This window comes from Pomacea canaliculata, linkage group LG3 (genome assembly GCF_003073045.1).
Source record: "Pomacea canaliculata isolate SZHN2017 linkage group LG3, ASM307304v1, whole genome shotgun sequence".
In the NCBI taxonomy this organism is placed as follows: domain Eukaryota; kingdom Metazoa; phylum Mollusca; class Gastropoda; order Architaenioglossa; family Ampullariidae; genus Pomacea; species Pomacea canaliculata.
In genome coordinates this window covers 5,470,945-5,490,132 of record NC_037592.1, presented here as the reverse complement: position 1 = coordinate 5,490,132, position 19,188 = coordinate 5,470,945, and the positions used below count along the sequence as shown (strand labels likewise).

The 19,188-nt window shown below is 37.4% G+C and overlaps 1 protein-coding gene across 10 annotated transcripts in view; it reads right to left on the bottom strand.

The window, feature by feature from the left end:
• The window catches only part of LOC112560412 (MAP kinase-activating death domain protein-like), a 78,658-nt gene that overhangs the window by 22,780 nt on the left and 36,690 nt on the right, over positions 1–19,188 (bottom strand). For 9 of the 10 annotated variants that reach the window (XR_003098530.1, XM_025232259.1, XM_025232262.1 and 6 more), the window contains 17 exons: positions 17,750–17,952; positions 17,429–17,490; positions 16,420–16,669; positions 15,425–15,539; positions 15,103–15,174; positions 13,953–14,064; positions 13,588–13,774; positions 12,972–13,145; positions 12,550–12,655; positions 9,776–9,889; positions 7,658–7,965; positions 5,652–5,825; positions 4,478–4,634; positions 3,601–3,721; positions 2,880–3,096; positions 1,004–1,111; positions 195–359 (listed from right to left, as the gene is read on the bottom strand). Coding sequence is in view for 9 of the 10 variants with exons in the window: in XM_025232259.1 (XP_025088044.1) it covers positions 195–359; positions 1,004–1,111; positions 2,880–3,096; positions 3,601–3,721; positions 4,478–4,634; positions 5,652–5,825; positions 7,658–7,965; positions 9,776–9,889; positions 12,550–12,655; positions 12,972–13,145; positions 13,588–13,774; positions 13,953–14,064; positions 15,103–15,174; positions 15,425–15,539; positions 16,420–16,669; positions 17,429–17,490; positions 17,750–17,952 (2,645 nt within the window). In the remaining variant the exon portion in view is untranslated. The remainder of the gene's footprint in view (positions 1–194; positions 360–1,003; positions 1,112–2,879; positions 3,097–3,600; positions 3,722–4,477; positions 4,635–5,651; positions 5,826–7,657; positions 7,966–9,775; positions 9,890–12,549; positions 12,656–12,971; positions 13,146–13,587; positions 13,775–13,952; positions 14,065–15,102; positions 15,175–15,424; positions 15,540–16,419; positions 16,670–17,428; positions 17,491–17,749; positions 17,953–19,188) is intronic. The other variant, XM_025232266.1, reaches the window with a different exon arrangement.

Genomic DNA, 19,188 nt, shown 5'->3' with positions numbered 1-19,188 from the left:
GAAACCTGTCCATTCTAAAAGATACAGAGAAAAGAAACAACTGAGCAGAAAAATAATGATATGAAACAATGATTAAAGTCTTAATTAAAGTCTTATCAAGGTGTGAAATATAGATGAAGGAACAGCAAAGTAAGAGTTCTCTTATAAGAAAGTGCTTGATGGAACAATGGTTGTGAATTTATCCAACTACTCACCTTCTTGGTGTAGAACTGGTTAAGCTGCACCTTTTCACCATTCTTGCGCCACAGGCATAAAACTTTTGTTTTCGGACAGTAGGTCATGTTGACCAGCTTCTCAAACCACCACCTATCATGAATCATTCCAGTCACATTCCGCAGCAACAGGCAGTCATCACAAACCTGCCCACACATATCACACACTATGTCAGGTTATTGCCATAAAGGAGCAATATGTGGTTTGACACCTTGTAATCAGATCTGTAGAAAGCTGCATGATAAATTTTTGTTGGTGTGTAGACCCAGTTCTTCAGTGACTGTACAGAAGCATGACCTTTGCTTATTGTGTATGTCAAAAGGTTCATCAAGTCTGGACCTCAAACCAGCGTCTCCATGTTGCTACCACTCATCATATGGTACAAATTTTCAAGCTTGTGATTTATGGAGTCTACGATCTAGTCTCACAACTTAAAATTAACAAAGTGGTAGCTGTGGGAGATATAGTGATGATTAAGGTGATGATTAAGGTGATGACTGTGTGTGAGAATTTCTTTCCCCAAGCTGAATATCATACATAATTATGCTCCTGATGTAGATGGTGAAGAGAGATGTATTAGCTTATGTAAACTGAAAAACTGACTGTTAAAAGTAAATAAGCTGGTTATACTTTCAACAAGCCTGAATGGTAGGCTTGCTTACATTTTTTTTGTATGAAGAAAAAAATGTTCATAGAGATGTGATCTTGGATTATGCTGTGTTGTGATTCTACTTTCTACACACATGAAATAATTTGTTATCAAATACATTCCAAATCATTTCATAGCTACCTCCATAAACAGCATATCTCCAGTATTGTCCGTCCCCCAGTGGACGGTAAAAGACTGTTTCTGCATTTGCCTGCTGCCCATCGGCTTTAAATCAATATCATTTCCTTGCTGAAAACAAGTATTCGCAGGTCTCCATTAAGTGCTAATAAGCTATCTTAAAAAAATCTATTTGGAGAATTGAAATTTTATTTTTTATTTGGGCAATGACCTTAAAGACCAACACAAATGGTTAATATTTTTTGCAGATATTGATAGATATAGATGATATAAAACTACTTTGTAAATTTTAGCATCCAAACTCCATCTATTGATTATCCAGTAATAAAGTTCAGGATTCGCACCTGCAATCAACGAGCTCCACGAACAGTGTACTACATTATACTAATACACCAATCGCAACACTGACAGCAATCAACACCAAACAGAGAGAAAGAATGAGCGACATTTTGGATTATTCGAATCCTGAAAGTCTGCATAGCACTTTTTCAGAACCAGAGGAAACTGCACAAATAAAACGGTACATGTTCAAGCCCGAGGGTTCCCCAGTCTCAAACACATTGAAGACACATGGCGATATCAATGGCAATGAAGGACAACTTCATATTAATATTTCCAATACCTGAGTCTGTTTTCACTGCACATGATTTTTGTAAATTTTGTTTAAAACAACCAATATTCTGAAAAGTGGTAATTCAACCTTTATAAACCTCTATGAAGATATTAAGCACATGCATATAAGATCTGATAAAACTTCACATAGTTTGTTGTAAAACAGGGATGCCCAACCTATGGCCCGCGGGCCATGTCTGGCCCGCGACACGGTGCCATCCGGCCCGCGAAACTTCTGCCCACAGTGCAGGAAATTGGCATGTTAGTGATAAAAAAAGACATAAAAAAACGAAAAAAGGGAAGAAGAAGTATTTATCCCTACATAGTGGTGTCTCTCAATCTTTTTTCAAGGGACGAACATTTCGATTCAGTGCTCCAACTTGGTGTCTCTACGACGCAGCCAGACATTCCAAAGTTGGTTTCGGGTAAACAACTTCAAATATTCCACTAATTACTACATAATTAATGTTAAGTACAACATGTTTCTAATAAAAATGGTATCTGCTCTATTTTTTTTCTTTTTTTGTATTTTTGCGGTGAAGCGGCCCGTGACACGCATGTCGGAAATGTGTATGGCCCGCAGGCCGAAAAAGGTTGGGCATCACTGTTGTAAAACATAAAATTGAAAATTAAAAGATGCAGAAACAAAATATGCTGCCTAACTGTTACAAAATGGTTGCTAGCTACATCTGACTGAAAAGTAAATAATTCTTTTAACCAATCCAGGATGATGTGGGGCTGGTGTTTTAAGCCAAAACAGCAACTAAGGCCACGTCAATGCAAGGCATCCAGCCCTATAAAAAGATGCCATATGCAGAGAAAGAACAGCATGACCAAGACAAGAGTTGAACCCATGACAGCCAACCTTCACTGTATTGGCGACAGATGCTAACCATTGTGGCACTGGACCGTAACATAGGATATAAACATTCCTCCAACAAGTCAAAACAAAATATGCTAATGATCTGTTACAAAATGGTTGCTATTGATATCTGGAAAAAAATACAAGCCATTCAGGTTGGTCATTAACTTCTCTTTAATGTATGAAAGTGAATGAGGAAGCAACAGAAAGAAAAAAAAAGCGTGTGTGTGTATGAGATTGATTTCTTTATTGCTTCAGTATAGCTCCAGCAAGGTGTGTATAGGAGAGAGGGAGAAAATGCATGCATCATATTGTTCATATGAAATGAATGCAGTCCTTTCAAAAAAAGAAGCAAAAGCAGCTGCAAAGAGATAAGTAACTAAACAATACCATATTCAGCCTTACCAGATGTGTGATGACATCCAGGAGATTGTTCACATCCTGACTGTGGTGAAGACCAATATGGGACTTGCCCAACAGCCGCCGCACCTTCTTTTTGACCTCCGCTTTTGGAACACGCATCATAAGCATGAACCCCACAAGATTGTACAGCATGACAGACAAGAGGCGGTCCTCATCTTGTTCCAGCCTCTTCTTTTCAGTATCACCAAGGGAATTGTACCTGAGGTGAGGGTGGAAGTAAGAGCAATTGGTAAGTTTAATTGATCTATCATCATATAATAAGATACTTATTTCTAACAGACACAATAGTTTTGTGTATGTAGGTGAAGTGTGTGTGTGGTTTTGTGTGTGGGCATATACCCATTATGTGTGCATGCATGTGTGTCCATGGAGAGTAAGACAAAAACTTAGAAAAAAAAAATTATATATGAAAGAAACTGAAGCAGGAAGAGAAAGCACAATGTAAGTATGATTGCATCAAAGCTAAAGTGTTAGTCTTACAGGGCTTTCAAACAAAGGATTTCATTTTCCACACAAAAGCTGTCACAGAAGGCCAAATTTATCAGTGACTTTGACGAGATCCCTAAAGAATCATAAGCTCCACCTGACAAAGATAAAATTGAATGGTGTTTGAAATAAGGTGACAATCACTTAATAACAAGCTTTTACAGACATCATCTTGAACCCTTGGTTTATCAATGTTACCACAAACAAATGATCTCACCTTTCCATCATCTCAGAGGGCCTTTGGTCCATCCCAATGATGTCTCGCTCTTGAGCCACAGCATCCAGAAACATGTCTTCCCAAAACTGCATTTGGTCCCACATGCGACTGCGGTCCTTTGCTTTAAAAAAACAAAACACCAAGGCACACAGTTTTTTTCACAATACAAAAGAAATGCACAGAAACTGGTTCGGAACAAGCAACACTGAAAAACAGAATACGTAAGCAGAAAGGGAACAAAACATGTTAACATTAGCAAAGCATGAAATAAGCAAGCAGATGCAAGCTAACACATGAAAACCCACTGTGACAAATTTTTCTTCAGTGGACAATCATGCCATAAGAATCAGACCAAAATAAATCTGCAATAACAGTTAATACAGTAAAATTTCCTATTAAAAGTCACTAAAATCCACCAACATCATGCAGTAACTGCTACAGAACACCAAAAACATATTGGTCCCATAGAAAGTGTTGAAGTATTCCTGGCTTTTAAGCCAAAACATGAAGACTGGCCCTGGTGAACTGGGCATGTGAAAAATAGCTAAGCTTAACTCCTGCTACCCAAGCCAACATAAACTTGCAAGGGGACCATACGTACAATAATCACATGTCAATCACTTCAGTTTTCACTTCACCGCTCACAAGTCCTCACCCCTGCTTTTCCCCAAAAAAGCGAAGTTGCTAAAGCACAATTTACTGATTACATGGTCAATCAACACAGAAAATTTGCAGGATATGTAACACAAATACAGATGAGAATGAATGCTCTGACATTTTATAGAAAGGAAATGGTCAACTTATTTGAAGCATGTGAAACAAAGAGCTAAGAGAGAACAAATGAATCAGTTAATTATCAGTGGTCATCACAACTTACCAATAAGTCCTTCAAACAGGTAGGTTTTGCCCACATCTGTGTTAGGTGCTGTGCTTGTATGAACAAGTTTACTATCATGGTAGCGGTAGCCAGTTGAAAAGTTACTCTTATTGCTCCACAAACTGGAAGATCGACTTCGCCTCCGGCCAACACCAGACTGCAAAATTAATGTCAACTGTTTGTCTCATTTGTGACCATAAAATAAAATTTTCTTTGTAAATTATCTTTTCACAATAGAAGATGACCTGACTATTTGGAGAAGCTTAGGAGATACAACTGCTCTTCAACTAAGCATGTGACTTCCCTGGTCAGTCGGTATTAGTGGCCCTGGCTGCCAGGGGCTCTACTATATTCAGGTGCATTGGTCCTATACTGTTATTTAAAGGTATGCTAAAACAAATGACCTCATTATTTTCATAAGCAGTCTCCATCATCTCAACATGGACCTCTAGAAGAAGAAACAAAAGGATCAAAGGAGGAGGTTACATGAAAACCAAAGGAACCATGGTGGAGAGTCAACGAAATCTTCCAACAGCAGAGGCCGGTAGGGTTATGGATATTTGAGTTGCACAAACTATACTGGACATGTGTGGCATGCTAGCTTCCATGTTTAAAACATGAAGATAGCTGGACAGGCGAAAATGAGGCCCCATCCACCCTTCTCCATGGAGAAAAGGGGGCTCCTAAAGAGCATGATTAAAGCAAAGCATGCCTGGTCTGTAGCATAACCATTGAGCCAAAGGAAAAGATTGGTAAGAACTTTATTACAGAGCCTTATCTGGAGTGTACCTGGGTACAGAGGCAGTAATTTGTTTAGCCAAATAATAGCTCTAGCCCCTCCCAATAGTCAGGTTAATGAAGCGTTAATAAAATGAACAGGGTTGTTGAAATACAAAAATTAATTAGGTCTCTCACACACCATACACAGCAATGCTTACATAGATGTATATAAGAGTTCATGTATGCTGCTCCTCTCCCACACACACAGCATGCTTGTTTGGTGCTTGTTTAAATGCTTACTCCTGAACAATTAGTCACTGGTTCCATTAGCCCATTAGTTAAGCTTATTAAAATTAACAAAGCAAAACTAAATAAGGCATTTTTTTAACTGCTAATGTTCAAAATCGAATTTCTGACATCATCTGTTCAAGATATGTAAGGGGAGGAAACTCACCATTGCATCCATCTCACTATCAGACATGGCTCCTCTTATGGCCTGGTGAGAGATACGACCACGACTCTTCTCGCCTTCTTTGTCTGAAGATGTGCTAACAAGTGTAGAGGCTTCTGAGATCTCTGAGTCTACACTGTTGAATTTTTTGTCTAAACGAGATGACCTCAAGAGCTCCTAAGTAGGAAAGGAAGATCAAGAAGTTATGAACATTTTAAACAGAAATTAATACTCTAGAGCTGAATGTTCTGTAAGTTATGGAATTTCACACAGGAGTCTTTAAAGGATAGTCTGAAGACAAAGTTTGATTAATGGGTTTAGTTCATAATGAGATTCAATTAATCAATCTTCATTGTCTGTATAAGGCACACACCCATAACAGAAATTTGTCTTCAGCTCACAAAAGAACACTTATGAAGAAAGACAACAGAAGTTGATAACACCACACACACATGGCCATGCACACCACCATCCAACCCACACATATACATCCTCCAAACAAAATAGTACTAAGGATACAAGATAATAATAATAATAAAAAGGCAGCATATGAGTCCTTGTTTCTTACTGAGGCTGGTGATGGCTGCTGGCATGAAGGATCTCTGGTACGCATTTTTTGTTGTTGAGAAAGTGGCACTTTGTATCGCCTGCCAGAGGGTAGTAACTGAAAACTGGGCTAGGGATAACAGGTTCTGCACTTATGTGATTTGTCCTCTTTTTAAGAGCAAGGAGATACACGTCAGAGAGTGGTAGTTGTTTTATGGCAGTCATCTTGCTTGCCTGCTTGCCTTGTCTTTGATGAGGAGGTAGCAATACCATGTGGGAAGCTAAATGTAAGAATACTTTCAAGACGGGACCCATGTATGGCCTACAGCACTCCAGAGATGAATTTGAAACTATGTCCTCAAGAGGTAAGTTTGTTGTACACATGGTTTACATTATCACACTAGAACATTCTATCTATGACCGTGCCAAAGTACTTAAAACTATTTTTTTTTTTTTTAGGCCCTTTCACCCCTCCTGGGGCATAGGCCATCGACTACAGTCTTAACTGTTGTCGATGTTTCGGTAGCAAGGATTTGTTTTACGGGGTGGGGGTGCTGGCCCCACGCCCAACCCTCCTCCTTTTTCAGCCGGGCTTGGGACCGTCCTTGGCGGATGGCGGCCAGCCCTGTAAACAGATGCCACGTGCAGAGAAAGAACAGCGTGCCCGAGACGAGAAATGAACTCAGGGCAGCCAACCTTCACTGTATTGGTGACAGGCGCTAACAACGCTAACCGTTGCGCCACCGGGCCGCCCTCTTAAAACTATGGAGTGTCTTTAAGATATAAGTCTCTGAAGGCCTTTTTGTGCACATGATTTACATGGATCACAGCAGCGTGTTCTATCCATGACTGTGCCAAGGGACTTAACATGATTTGAAGTCTCTCACATCAAGCCGTATACAGAAAATGTTCAGCTCCTTTAAAAATCTGCTCCTTTAAAAAGCAGCACACTTTACACTTTATTTCTTTTGTTCTCTTCCCATCATGGTGTTCAGACCCCTCAAAGCTTCTCTTCTACTTTGTTTCTGTATTCTATTCCAGATATTTTAGCTTTTTCCCTGAGCTCATCTTTCTCTCTCTTTCTGTTTGTCTACTTTCATAAAAGCTATCTTCTCTTTGCTGAGACAGTGTTTCAGCCAGGGTTTGTTATTCAGATATTATTTCATATAATTTGAGCAAATAATGTTCTAGTTCATGATATATAAGCAGCTAGGCTAGAATTTGAGTCATGCATGCAATCTATGTACAAGTCAGTGAAGCCAATAACCTCTGTTTTCTTCATATGCATCTATGTTTGCAATAAGTTCTATAAACATATGGGGTAAACTGTTTATTCTAGGTACAAAAAGATCTCTATTTTATCAGCAAACTGCAAACTACAGCACTACGAACTATTACCGTTTTTCAGAAATGATATGCATTACATAACTGACAATGGTTTGACTAAAAAGTAAACAGCTTACCTTGTTTTTTACCATTTCTCGCAACATGTCACCACTGGTATTGTTAACATCAGCATCTGTTATGACAATGTCACAAGCTGATGCCTGTGTTGACTTGCCGATGTTACGGTTTAGATCTGTCATCACTCCTAGTGGGTCACCCTGAAATTGATATTCTGTAGGTGGAGGATGATGAGATGGGTGGTGGTGGACATGATGTGGTGAGACTTCTGCTGGTGGGCCCAAGCTACTTCGTGTTTGGTCCTGGGATGATTGTCGAGCAAGCTCAATGTTTTCAAACTCATCACCGTTCACAATAACTGATGAACCTGACAGTAACAGACAAGATAAAATATTAGCGTTGTACATTTTGTGTCTAAATAGCAGTGACTGTTCTTGGAGAATGCAAATGTAGAACATAAGCAGTACCCTTCAGTAAGAAAATATTTAAGAAAAATTTGTTAGATTTTCTGCTGTGGTAAAGGATTTTTCTTTACTGTATAATGCTCAATTGCAAACTCTTTAGGTCTACTTAACACTCTATATTACTTTATCTCTAGTCAGAATTTCAAGACTTCAAGACCAGGTCTTTTAGGTTGAAACTTAAAACTTTGCAGTGAAGGTTGACATTTTAATAAGCAGGCACCTTAACATCATAAGATTTAGATTGCACAAATTCAGAACCTCCTTCACTCCACTGAACGCACATGCACACATACACACATCCTCTCTCTCTCAATCTGTAATTGGGAGGACTGGTATTTTTAAGGCAGCAAGACAAATCAGCCACATAAATTCAAGACACACATGCTAACAATTCACTTCACCTTTTTAAAAGTATCTGTGCAAACAAACCCCAAATGCAAGAAAATATATGTGCAGTAAAAAAGAGGAAAGGGAATCAATCACATCAACCTTATGTATTAAAATATATCAAACAGAAGTGAAAATGCACTGACCACCGCAGCTATTTTAATAATTGGGGTCCTCGACCTGTTATGGACCAATGATCTTAAGGCTTTGGTATGAGTAAATCTAAAAGAACTTCACAAATATTAAGAAATCAATGTTGTGTACAGAGTTTAAATGACCTAAGTTCAGAAAAAATGCCTTTCCTAACTTTTTTTCTATTAGGCTGACAACACATTCTGAGCTAATGTGATAGTTTTAGATAAGAACTGGCTTTTTTTTAATTTTTATAATTGTTGTTATTTACAGAAATACTTCATAAGGTAGCTTGATAAATGTGCAGCCTTTTAAAACAGTCATACTATTTTAAGTATATGGACAATGTGAAGTAGAAAAACGGCACCTTTTTAACATTAATAACTGGCGCTTAAGGCATATAAAGACACATGAAACTTTAAAAAAAAAAAAAAATACTCTGAAGCACATGTTTTCCCAACTACTTCACAGACTGACTTCCTTGAGTATGTGTGTGTTGTGCATGCTGAATAGCTTCTAGCTAGAGTCAGCTGCAACGATAAGACTTAAAAACACATCCGAAAGCGAGAGACAAGAGAACACGTTTGCACTTTAAATGACTTTAAAAACATAAGTCATGTTATTTCATGCAACCCCACAAAGCAACTAAAAACTGACATATTGATGACATCTCAAAAACAGTGAAAAAAAAAGCATGCTCTCAAAAATGGTGCAAATTACAAGATCATTTTACAGAACAACAGAAAACTCTTCCATAATGTGGAAATGTCACTTTTTAAATGACAAAAGCCCTTCTAAAATTGTAATTCCATGAAAGTCATTATGCAAAAGTTCTAACATACATAGAAGCAACTATCGAAGACCAACTATGTTATAAAACATAATTTATAGCATTAATTTCAGCATTAACATTATATGTCAATGATGATTATATAAACAGGCCTTCCTCCAGCCTACTGATAGAATTATTCATATTATTTCTTTAAACTCTCACATATTCTTCTGGAAAATATGTTGCAGATGCCATTTTCTGGACTAAACTTTTACAGCAATCTTTCTCAATGACTGTGTTGAAGTTAAGCAACATCTAAGTAGCAAGAAATGGCAGAGAAGATCAACCATGAGCACAAACAGGACAACATCTAGACCAGTTCCATGCAAAAAAAGCAGCCGCTTCACAGCTAGAGGACTTGCCTGCCTGGTAATCAGGCCATGGGGAGGGATGGTCAACTGGGGAAACAGAGTACTGGGAGATGGGGCTGGGAGAGTGGCCGCTGATGGGAGACCACAAGCCTGGTGCCATGAGGCCTGCATGATGGAGTAAGGATAATGACATGAACATGCAAAAGTGAGAAGTTATTATGCAGTTTTTATTTAGGAACATTTTAAAATAATTTTATTTAAAATAATCCACTCTAAAATAATAAGAGTATCTATAACTGGCTGTCTTTTTAAAAAACCTACTGTTGTTGAAAAAGGACATATATGTCAACTCCCAAAGCAAAACTAATTATGATAATGAGCACTTTAAAAAAAGTTTACTTGGTCACTATCAGAATACTGGCCTGGCTTCTCTAATCTAGTTTCCATTTATAATTTAGACCTAAATTGTCAAAGCAGTTGTCAGTAGGGCAAGTATAGCATTATTTCAGAAAATATTAATGAGTTGACTTCTTTGTCATATGAAACACAATAAAATAGCAACTGAAAGGTTTCTCATGAACAAGAATCTACTAATAGGAAGGGCATGCAAGAATTTCTCTTAGGGGTTACAATGGGGTCTGTTCACATTAATCAGAGAGCTCTTCCTCATGTATATATCTGCTAAACCTGAAGGAAACATCTTGAATACCCTGACTGTACCACACAAAGGAAATAACATGACAAACATTCAAGTTTCTATGGTAACAAAAGGCTGAGGGCAAACAAAACAAAGGAAACATAAAATGCCAGCCTGCTAAGACACAGAACATGGCACTCAATATTAATTAGATTTCTTGCTGATTATATATACACATACAACCACAATTACCACGAAAAACATTTTAATTACCAAGAAAACATTTTAATATACAACATACAAGAAAAATGTATGTTCTAATAGTGGAACTACTCAAGAGAATTACAAAACAGTTCATTATATTTTTCTGTTTTCTGAATGCCATCTCCATTTCCTACTCATGATCCCTATCACTGTCAAATCACATTTTAACTGTATCAGACTGTAATAGACAGGTGATATAGCATCCTGTTTTGAACTCAAGTTGTGTGGCTGCATCAATATGCTGTGGACAGCTATTTGTGCTGAACAAGTGATTATGAGGGTTTGTGTTTCAAGTCTTTTTTAAAAAAAATATTTAGAAGGTTCTTTAAGGTGTTGCATGTCAGACATTTTTCTTGCTTTTTTATGAATTACCTGCACAGTTAAGTCCAGTCACTTTTCTGTGGATGTATGTGAATAGGGAAACATGCCAAAGATGACACGTAACATCATTTTCCAAAAATATTTTTATCTGGCTCTAGTGATGCACACGTTTTTCCTATCTCTTGCCGGACGTTTAAGGCGGTGCAAGATCATAGTCCTGAGGCCGGTGCCACAGTTTGACAAGTGAACGACCAACAGATCCATTACAAAGCCATCTGGGTATGTGATTTTTTTTTTCTGTATCATCTGAAATGGTTCTGATTGGTGACTGTGAGGATGTCAGCAAGATTTGCCGAAAAAATCATATAGTACCTTCGACAGTACAAGTGTGCATATAGTACTTTCCATGTATGTTTGTGTATGTGCTTGCATCCGTTGGGTGGCTTGGCCATTCACATGCCTGATGGTGCCCCTGACTTGTTTCTCTTTCTTATCTGTGTGTGAGGCATCTCTTTTGCCCTTCATTATTATATTATTTTTACATGTTTCCTCTGTTTATAAATCGAATAAATTTTTCATATCGTTTATTTCATTTTTCTTTCAGTCTTTGCTTACTAGTGGTTTGATTGACCATGGTCCACTTCTGGCAAACTTATGGTTATGGTGCATGACTGTGTGTCCTGCGACGATGGGGGTAAATATAGGTAGCAACTACCTATGGGGAGTGGAGGTGTGTCTTCCCAGCAAGGCAAACATTTTTTGTCCTGTTGTATTCTTGGAAAATGTTTGAAAGTTTTGTCATCTGCTTCAATTTTATTAGTTTTGAAAGAATTGTAATTTGAGTTTAAAAAACCCAAACTTTTTATTTTTTAAAAGACACCTGTGAATCTATTGTAAAATTATGAAAAAGGTACAGAATTTATTGGGTAGTCAAAGATAAGAGCTACAGCAGAGGCTCAAGCTTCACTGGCTACGTAGAAGGACCACTGGCCTGAGAGATGGCACTAAGAGATGAATCTGGGCTGCCACCTACATCAACCCCCGGAATTTCTGTCTGGAATGTATTGTGTGTGATTTGAAGGACATGGATTCTAGAATGACAGATAACAGTTTTCTGTTTTTTTGGCTCCTGCTGTTTATTCCAAAAAAGAAACTGTTAAATTGTTGTTATTATAATAAGTGACTTTTAGAGCATCTTTAGTACCACGCATGTTAAACTAGAAATATAATACTCAGTTAACTTGGCAGGAGCCACAATTAGCATGAAGGGGACAGCGAGATTGTTTTTGGTTTGAAAGTGGGTCCGTGAAATTTTTTACTTACTGTTTTTCTTTTCAAAATCTGTGCTATATATGTATATTTATATATTGAAGTAGACTGGGCCTGCAGGAGACAGGTGTAGTTTGTCTTTTGTTGTGCAACAAAGGAACACTCAAATATCTAGATAGGTATATGGGTGAATCTGGAATGCACAAAAGCATCCTTGACACAGATCACTGAAGTATTATCAGAATAAGTTGGGTCAAGAGAAATCATTAATCAATAAAAGATACTGTGCATGGTAAAGATATCCAGAAAAAAAAAGTTTCCACATTGCACTTACTAGAAGCTGATGCAACCTGGTCATCAGAATGCCGTCGAAGATCAGGCCGCATTGAAAGTTCCTCTTTGGAGTGCAGGCTCTCTTGGCTTCCATGTAATGATGATGCCTGAAAGATAGTGCACACATGCATGCATAAAAAAATCTCAGCTGTGGAAAAAAAATCTAACTGAAAGGTAGATGGAATAAAAGCATCCTAATTAAATGTGGAACAACTTTTTCCTGCTAAGCCTTTTTCATTCAAATGGCTTTGTGCAAATTTCAGCAATATATATCTGACAACTGCCACAACAGTTAGTATGTGGGACATTTTAAGATTTCAAAATTTGAAACTTTCTTGAATGCCTTTGCAGACAAAAAAGTAACAAAAAGTAACCAGCAAAAGCACTGTTAAAATGCTCAAGCTTGTGCTTTATTATACTTACATCACTTTTGGTAGAATTGATGTCACGCGCCCAATAGTGTGTGTGAGCAATCTCAAGTACCATGTAAGCTGATGCCATGCCACCAAGACCATGGTTCTGAATAGTGTGTTCAAGACCTGAGATGATGGCTTTGCACATACCCAGCATGCCTTTGAATACAGGCCGTGACAAACACTGGAAAAATAACAAGAACAACATACAAGAGTAGATTTGTCATGCTTCATGATATTCAGATAATTGATAAATAAGGTAAATCTTAAACATCAAAATAAATTGCAGTAGATAAGCTTGGTGCGTATGTGTTTTTATTAGTTATAAACTGTATTCAACAACTTAAAGAACCATCTCAGAAAGAAGTTATCTGTTCACAATTTAGTACAGTATCCTATAATAAAGTAGTGATTTGAGTGTAATGTAGCAAATTGATTTGAAAAAAAATTGCAGTTGCGCGAATCTTAAACCCGACAGGTTTTCTTCTCTATCACAAACATGCCTGAATTAAAACTGCACATGCTTATAAGAGGAAAAGAAAGGGTGGAAGAAAAGAAAGAGAAAAAGGTACAGATACACAAAAGATAAAAGATGAATATCAATATAAAATAACAATCTAACTTACAACATCTTCAATATGGCGAGCATCTTCAGGCACCTTTTTATCTAGGTTACGGTTCAGCCGGGAGACTACAAAGTTGCGATAGTTCTCATCTTCCATAAGCTTTTTGATGCGACTGATTTTAAGCCAGCTGACACCCTGTCCATCTAGCACCCCGTTAATAACTTCTTTCAAAAATTGCTGATTCTCACTGAAAAATAAAAATTTGTTAGAGCTGCTCTCTTTGAGTGACGTGGAATAGTACTGCTGCAGATTCAAAAACTTTAATATCAATCTTTGTCAAAATATATTATGAATTTACAAAATATCTTTTTTTCGTTACCGTCTTAACTAAAAAAGAAAAAGAAAAAATATTAAATGGTCTACACCTGTTTGTGGATCCTCTTGGTTCTGCTGCAGTAGGTTTGGGCTGATCCCTTTGTTTGATATTTGTTGCATGCTTGACAAGACCAGACTTTTCTACTAGAGCTTTCCGGTTTCCTGGGAAATAAAATTTATGTAAAATTACCCCAACCTGGCTTTTATGAGAGTACATAATTTCCCTAACATGACAAAGGTAGGCCTGAACTGTGTAAAAGCCATCTCATAAAATGCAGTAAATGTATATTTAAAAAAAAAATGCATTGCTATTTTGGGAATATGACAAGTTGTACTGAAAATGACAAGCCAGTCATGTGAACATCAATTATTTTTTATTTACAGTTTAGTTGAACATGTTGAAAGATTTATTTAGTGGATAAGCAAGGAACTGAACTATACAAAGTTCAAAAAAAGTATTTTAAAATAGGGTGTTGTCTTTACTATGTAATGTTATAGGACTGTTTGGCTTTGACTAAAGAGAATTATACAATTTTATTTCTTACTCTTTACCAAAAAAAAGTCTACAGGAAAATGTTAAAGGAAAAAAAAAATTGCAAATTTATGATGCACAGCATCACAAACAAGATAGATCGAACTCTCTGCGCAAACCAGTAATGACAAATGAAAGAGAACAGCCAGTGGACAGTGAGGTCTGTTTTATTCCTTGTTACTTCTCGAGGAGCGTAGGGCCACGTGAGGTACATATAGGCACACTGAACAACATAAAGATGAGGTACAAGAGTAGAACGTAAAGCAATGGATGAAACTATGAAGGGATGTAGATACTATAAACAGTGTAAGATAGAGTTGTTACATGACCCTTAGCATGACAGACGGTATTGCCAGGGAGTTAAGAATAGTAATTCTGGGATAGTACTTTATAAAAAGATATGTTTTCAGAGAGCATTTGAATGTAGCCTTGGAGTCCGAGTAGTGAATGTGATGTGGAAAAGAGTTCCACTGATTAGCAGCACAGAGGGAGAAGTCCGTTGTTCGTATGTGACTTTGTGGGAGGGAGGGATAGAATGCAGGAGTCTGGTGAACTGCGAAGGCTTTGGGCAGGGCTGTGGACAGACTTGCTATATGAGGTGCTATAAAGACCATTAACATAATGGTAACTTGTTTAACATATTCAAACAAGCAAAACGGACGTCTTACCCAGTGGTGTAAAAGGTTTGTTGACTTGTTTTGGCACTGGCTGGGAATTGGAAGGTGGGTTTTTATTGGAGCCTGTCATGTGAAGAATGCAAATGTTGAAATGTTGAAAATGTTTCGGTAGAAGGCAATAGAGAATGCAATACAGTCATGTGTGCAAGCAATCTCTTAAAAATAAATAGAATTTTAAAATGATTTTCTTCTGATACCCATAGAATGCTGACCATCACATTAACGTCCAATACATAAAGGCTCCTGCTGATTATTTTGGTGTTTATTCTTTCAATCACAAAGACAGACAAAGTATCAGCTGTTTCACACTCACTGAAAAGTTCTGTAACAGTATTGGTTGCAGAATGGGCAATGTCTGTAAGCTCATTGCTGATGGTGGAGATAATAGACTGACCAGATCCTCTTTCTGACCCAGTGTCTGACCCTCCCTGCACCACATAAGGTACAAAACAAAATTATTCAAATCTACAAAAAATATAAAAAAGCAGAAAATGTTTTTCTTTAAACGTTTTCAGTTCAATATTCTGATGTCTGACTTATTTTCAAACACACCACCATTAATCTCACACTCCTTTAATGCTGCTGCTGCACTGGCTTCCTATATCTAAGCGCATCAAATGCAAGGTTCCATGATTGATTTAGCTCCTAGCTACCTTCCTAATATATCTCACTATACTTCACCCTTCTCCCTCCTTACTTTAACTGGCAGTTGTCTTTGTCTAGGCCTCTTCTGTTTCTTTTCCTATGATATACCTCAGTTTTGGAATCTTTACCCTTTACCCTACCTGTTTCATTCTCTTCTTTTCTCTCAACCTTCAAATATAACTTAAAAATGTCCTTGTTTAGAAAGTACTAGATGTAAATGTGGCATTGTTTGTTATCGTTTGACTGAGTATGAGATGTTTTTCATATCTGGAAGGCAGAATGTCTATTGTGTGGTGTACATGGCTAAATGTATGCTACTAGCACCTGTTGTAAAGTTGCCTTATAAATGTTGGTCATCATTATTATTAAACTTATCATACTGTTGCTAAGGTATGCATTTAAAATATTTGCATGCATACATATATTTGCATGCATTTATGCGCATGTACATGAATGCACATGCATATACACATGTGCAAAACTAACCACACAAATAAAAATAAATGGGGTAAGGAAAGTGAATGTCAACAAAAGTGAGAAACATGGCAACAGACAAGAGGGAGGAAGAAAGGTTTCTGACTAGCAAAGAAGAGGGAGAAATTTCTGACAAGCTGAGGGAGAAAAATTTCTATTAGTCACATTAAAAAGTTAATCAAAACTAACCCTAAAGCCTTTTTTGGTGGATGAGCTGGATCCACCACTAGAGAAACTCCCAAGATGTGGACGCGGGGAGGGAGTTCTGTGTCCTTGTGGTGGAGGTAAGAGCTGAGTCTTTTCTAATTGTTCCCCATGAGAAATGGGCACATTACCTCTTACACTCCCTTGAGAACCAAGATGTGCAGGAGATACCTGATGGGCAGCTGCAGGACTTCTAGGACTGTGTGGACTTCCTGGCAGATCTGTACGACTCATGCTGAGAAACATTTTAACATTTTAAATCAGTGTTCTGATAATAAATATAAAGTCTCATTTGCTACCCCTGTGAATACTGTTAAGCGTATGTTCTCTATTTAAAAAATTTTCAGCAATAATTTAACCTTGAAATTTGTAGGCAGCCAGCATCTTTCTCTGTTTGTGTTAGGAAGCACTTTTAAGGTGTCAGAAATAAAAAGAATGATGATAAAATTACAGTGACTACATTAAGAACATTGTTGCAGCCCTATGATCCTCAAAGGAACAACAAGGAATAAACTAAAAAAGCTTCTACATTAAGAACAAATGGTGCAAAGTATACCAATGAAATGGTTGTCTCTGCTCTGCTAGATCAATCCAAACTTACTGCTGCCACATCATATTACTGAAAATGACTCAACAGCTCTAGCTCAAAGAAAAAAAAAATATAGTAATGACAAAGCTGAGAAATTTCTCTTTATATGATTCTAATGCCAAACATTCTCACAAGCACTCAATGGTTTTTCAAGCCTTACCAAGCTCTGAATTACCTCCACTACTATTTTCTCTTTTATAATTGCACAAAATATTTCTTTAGCATATTATGCATAGTCTTGTGAGTTATCTCAGTGTTTTTGAAATGTACCACCTTTTTTAATGTTATAGCAAGCTACCATTTGTTTTGTACAGCACAAAAAGCAATACTTCTGCTTAAAAGCAGCATGAGTTTTATGTTCTTGATAAGGTTACTTGCTGCTAAGAATGGTTTCAAACCACAAACCTGCTTAGAGAATATGTTGTTTCCGTGATGTTTCCTGAATCATATCTGAAAATCTTATGTTCCTGAAAATAAGATGCAAAAGTTTTAGCTCTAATACATACTTAAATACACACAAACATATGCAAGCATGCACATGTGCACACAAACATGCAAACGCATAATGCAAAACAAAAATATCACTGGGTAGCATTTATTATGAAACATGCATTTCACACCTAATAGGTTATTTTTAACTGTTCTTTCTTCTTATTTTTCTTTAATGACCCCTATAACAACTGAACTGTAAGCTTCATTTCAGTTGTTAACACCAAGCCTGATTACTTCTGAGTCTTTGGTCTGCACATCATGGGGTTCAGGGCTGGATGCTGCACTTGATGACTCGGAGGAACTCATGTCGCTGTCCTCCTGCAGAGAGAAGGCCGAGTCGCTGTTGGTGGATGGGGCTTCAGGAACATGCAGTTTGTCAGGGGGACAGAACACCTTGGCTTCATCCACAGCCAGAATCTGATTCTCAGGCACAAAGGCTGTTTAAGGACACACATATATACAGACAACCATGCTCATGCCACTAATCTGCTGTTATTTACAGCACAAAGGTTAAACTACTCTATAAAATGATATTAATCATAACACAATGATTATCGCTTCAGACTGACTGAAAAAACATTTCAGTTAGTTTCTTTGTTATCTGACAAAACCACATTAGTTTTAGTAGGCATAAACAGAAAAGATGTTAAGTCAGTCTCTTTGGTTGTCAATAGGTATCTTCTAAAGCAGGGGTGGGCAAAGTACGGTCGCAGACATTTTTGGATCAGCCCGTCGGCCAAAATATAAAGTCCACATGTTTTCATTATTCAGCCTAGGCTAATTTGATTGAAATTTAATTTATTAAGTACCACAGCATTAGAAACTGGCAGTCCGTAACATTTTAACGGAGACAGAGTACGAATATAATAAATAACATGGCTGACATGTCTGATGGAGTCACTAAAGAGCATTGGGGAGGCTGCCTTCAAAGGAAAGGGTGGTTTTAAAGTTTATTTGTGAGTGAATTCAAACAGCTTCCCTTTACACAATAAATTTAGTAAGTGAACGCCATTGTTCACTCATTTGTTGTGCATTCATGCTGGCGTGTCATCATACCGTAAATGCCCTTGCGGATTAATAAAGTTGTATTGTATATTCCATTATCATTAGGTTTGTTGTGTAGTCCCCTGGCTTGGGTTTTTCATATTTTTCTGGCCCACCACATAGCTTAGAATTTTGAGACTGACCCACAAAAATAAAATTTTTCCCACCACTGTTCTAAAGGACAACCCACATTTCAAGTGGGTACAGTCAGCAACATCACCTTTTTATCTTTGTCTCCTTTCTCCAGTTTCTGACTTAAGACAGTAAAACCTCCTTATTACCATTTGCTAAGATCCAGCAAAATCAGGTCATAACTGAGAAGATTCTTAGTAGGGAAATTAACCAGTCTGCTTTCATTCCACAAACCATGATTTCAAATACGCTTATTTATTTAGATGCTGAAAATAAAGCTCTTAAAAACCTATCATTGTGCTTTTCTTTGCTGTATTTGCTTTCATTTGTCGTGTTTACTTATTCTGCCATTGTTGGGCTTGATCGAAGATTTATAGGGAAGTTAGTTCTCCAGGTAAGAGCAATTGATCAATACACACGTACTTTGGTAGACAAAGATGCTCTCTTAAAGTCTACTATGTATATATTTGTTGAAAGTGATTCTTGCAAAATATCGC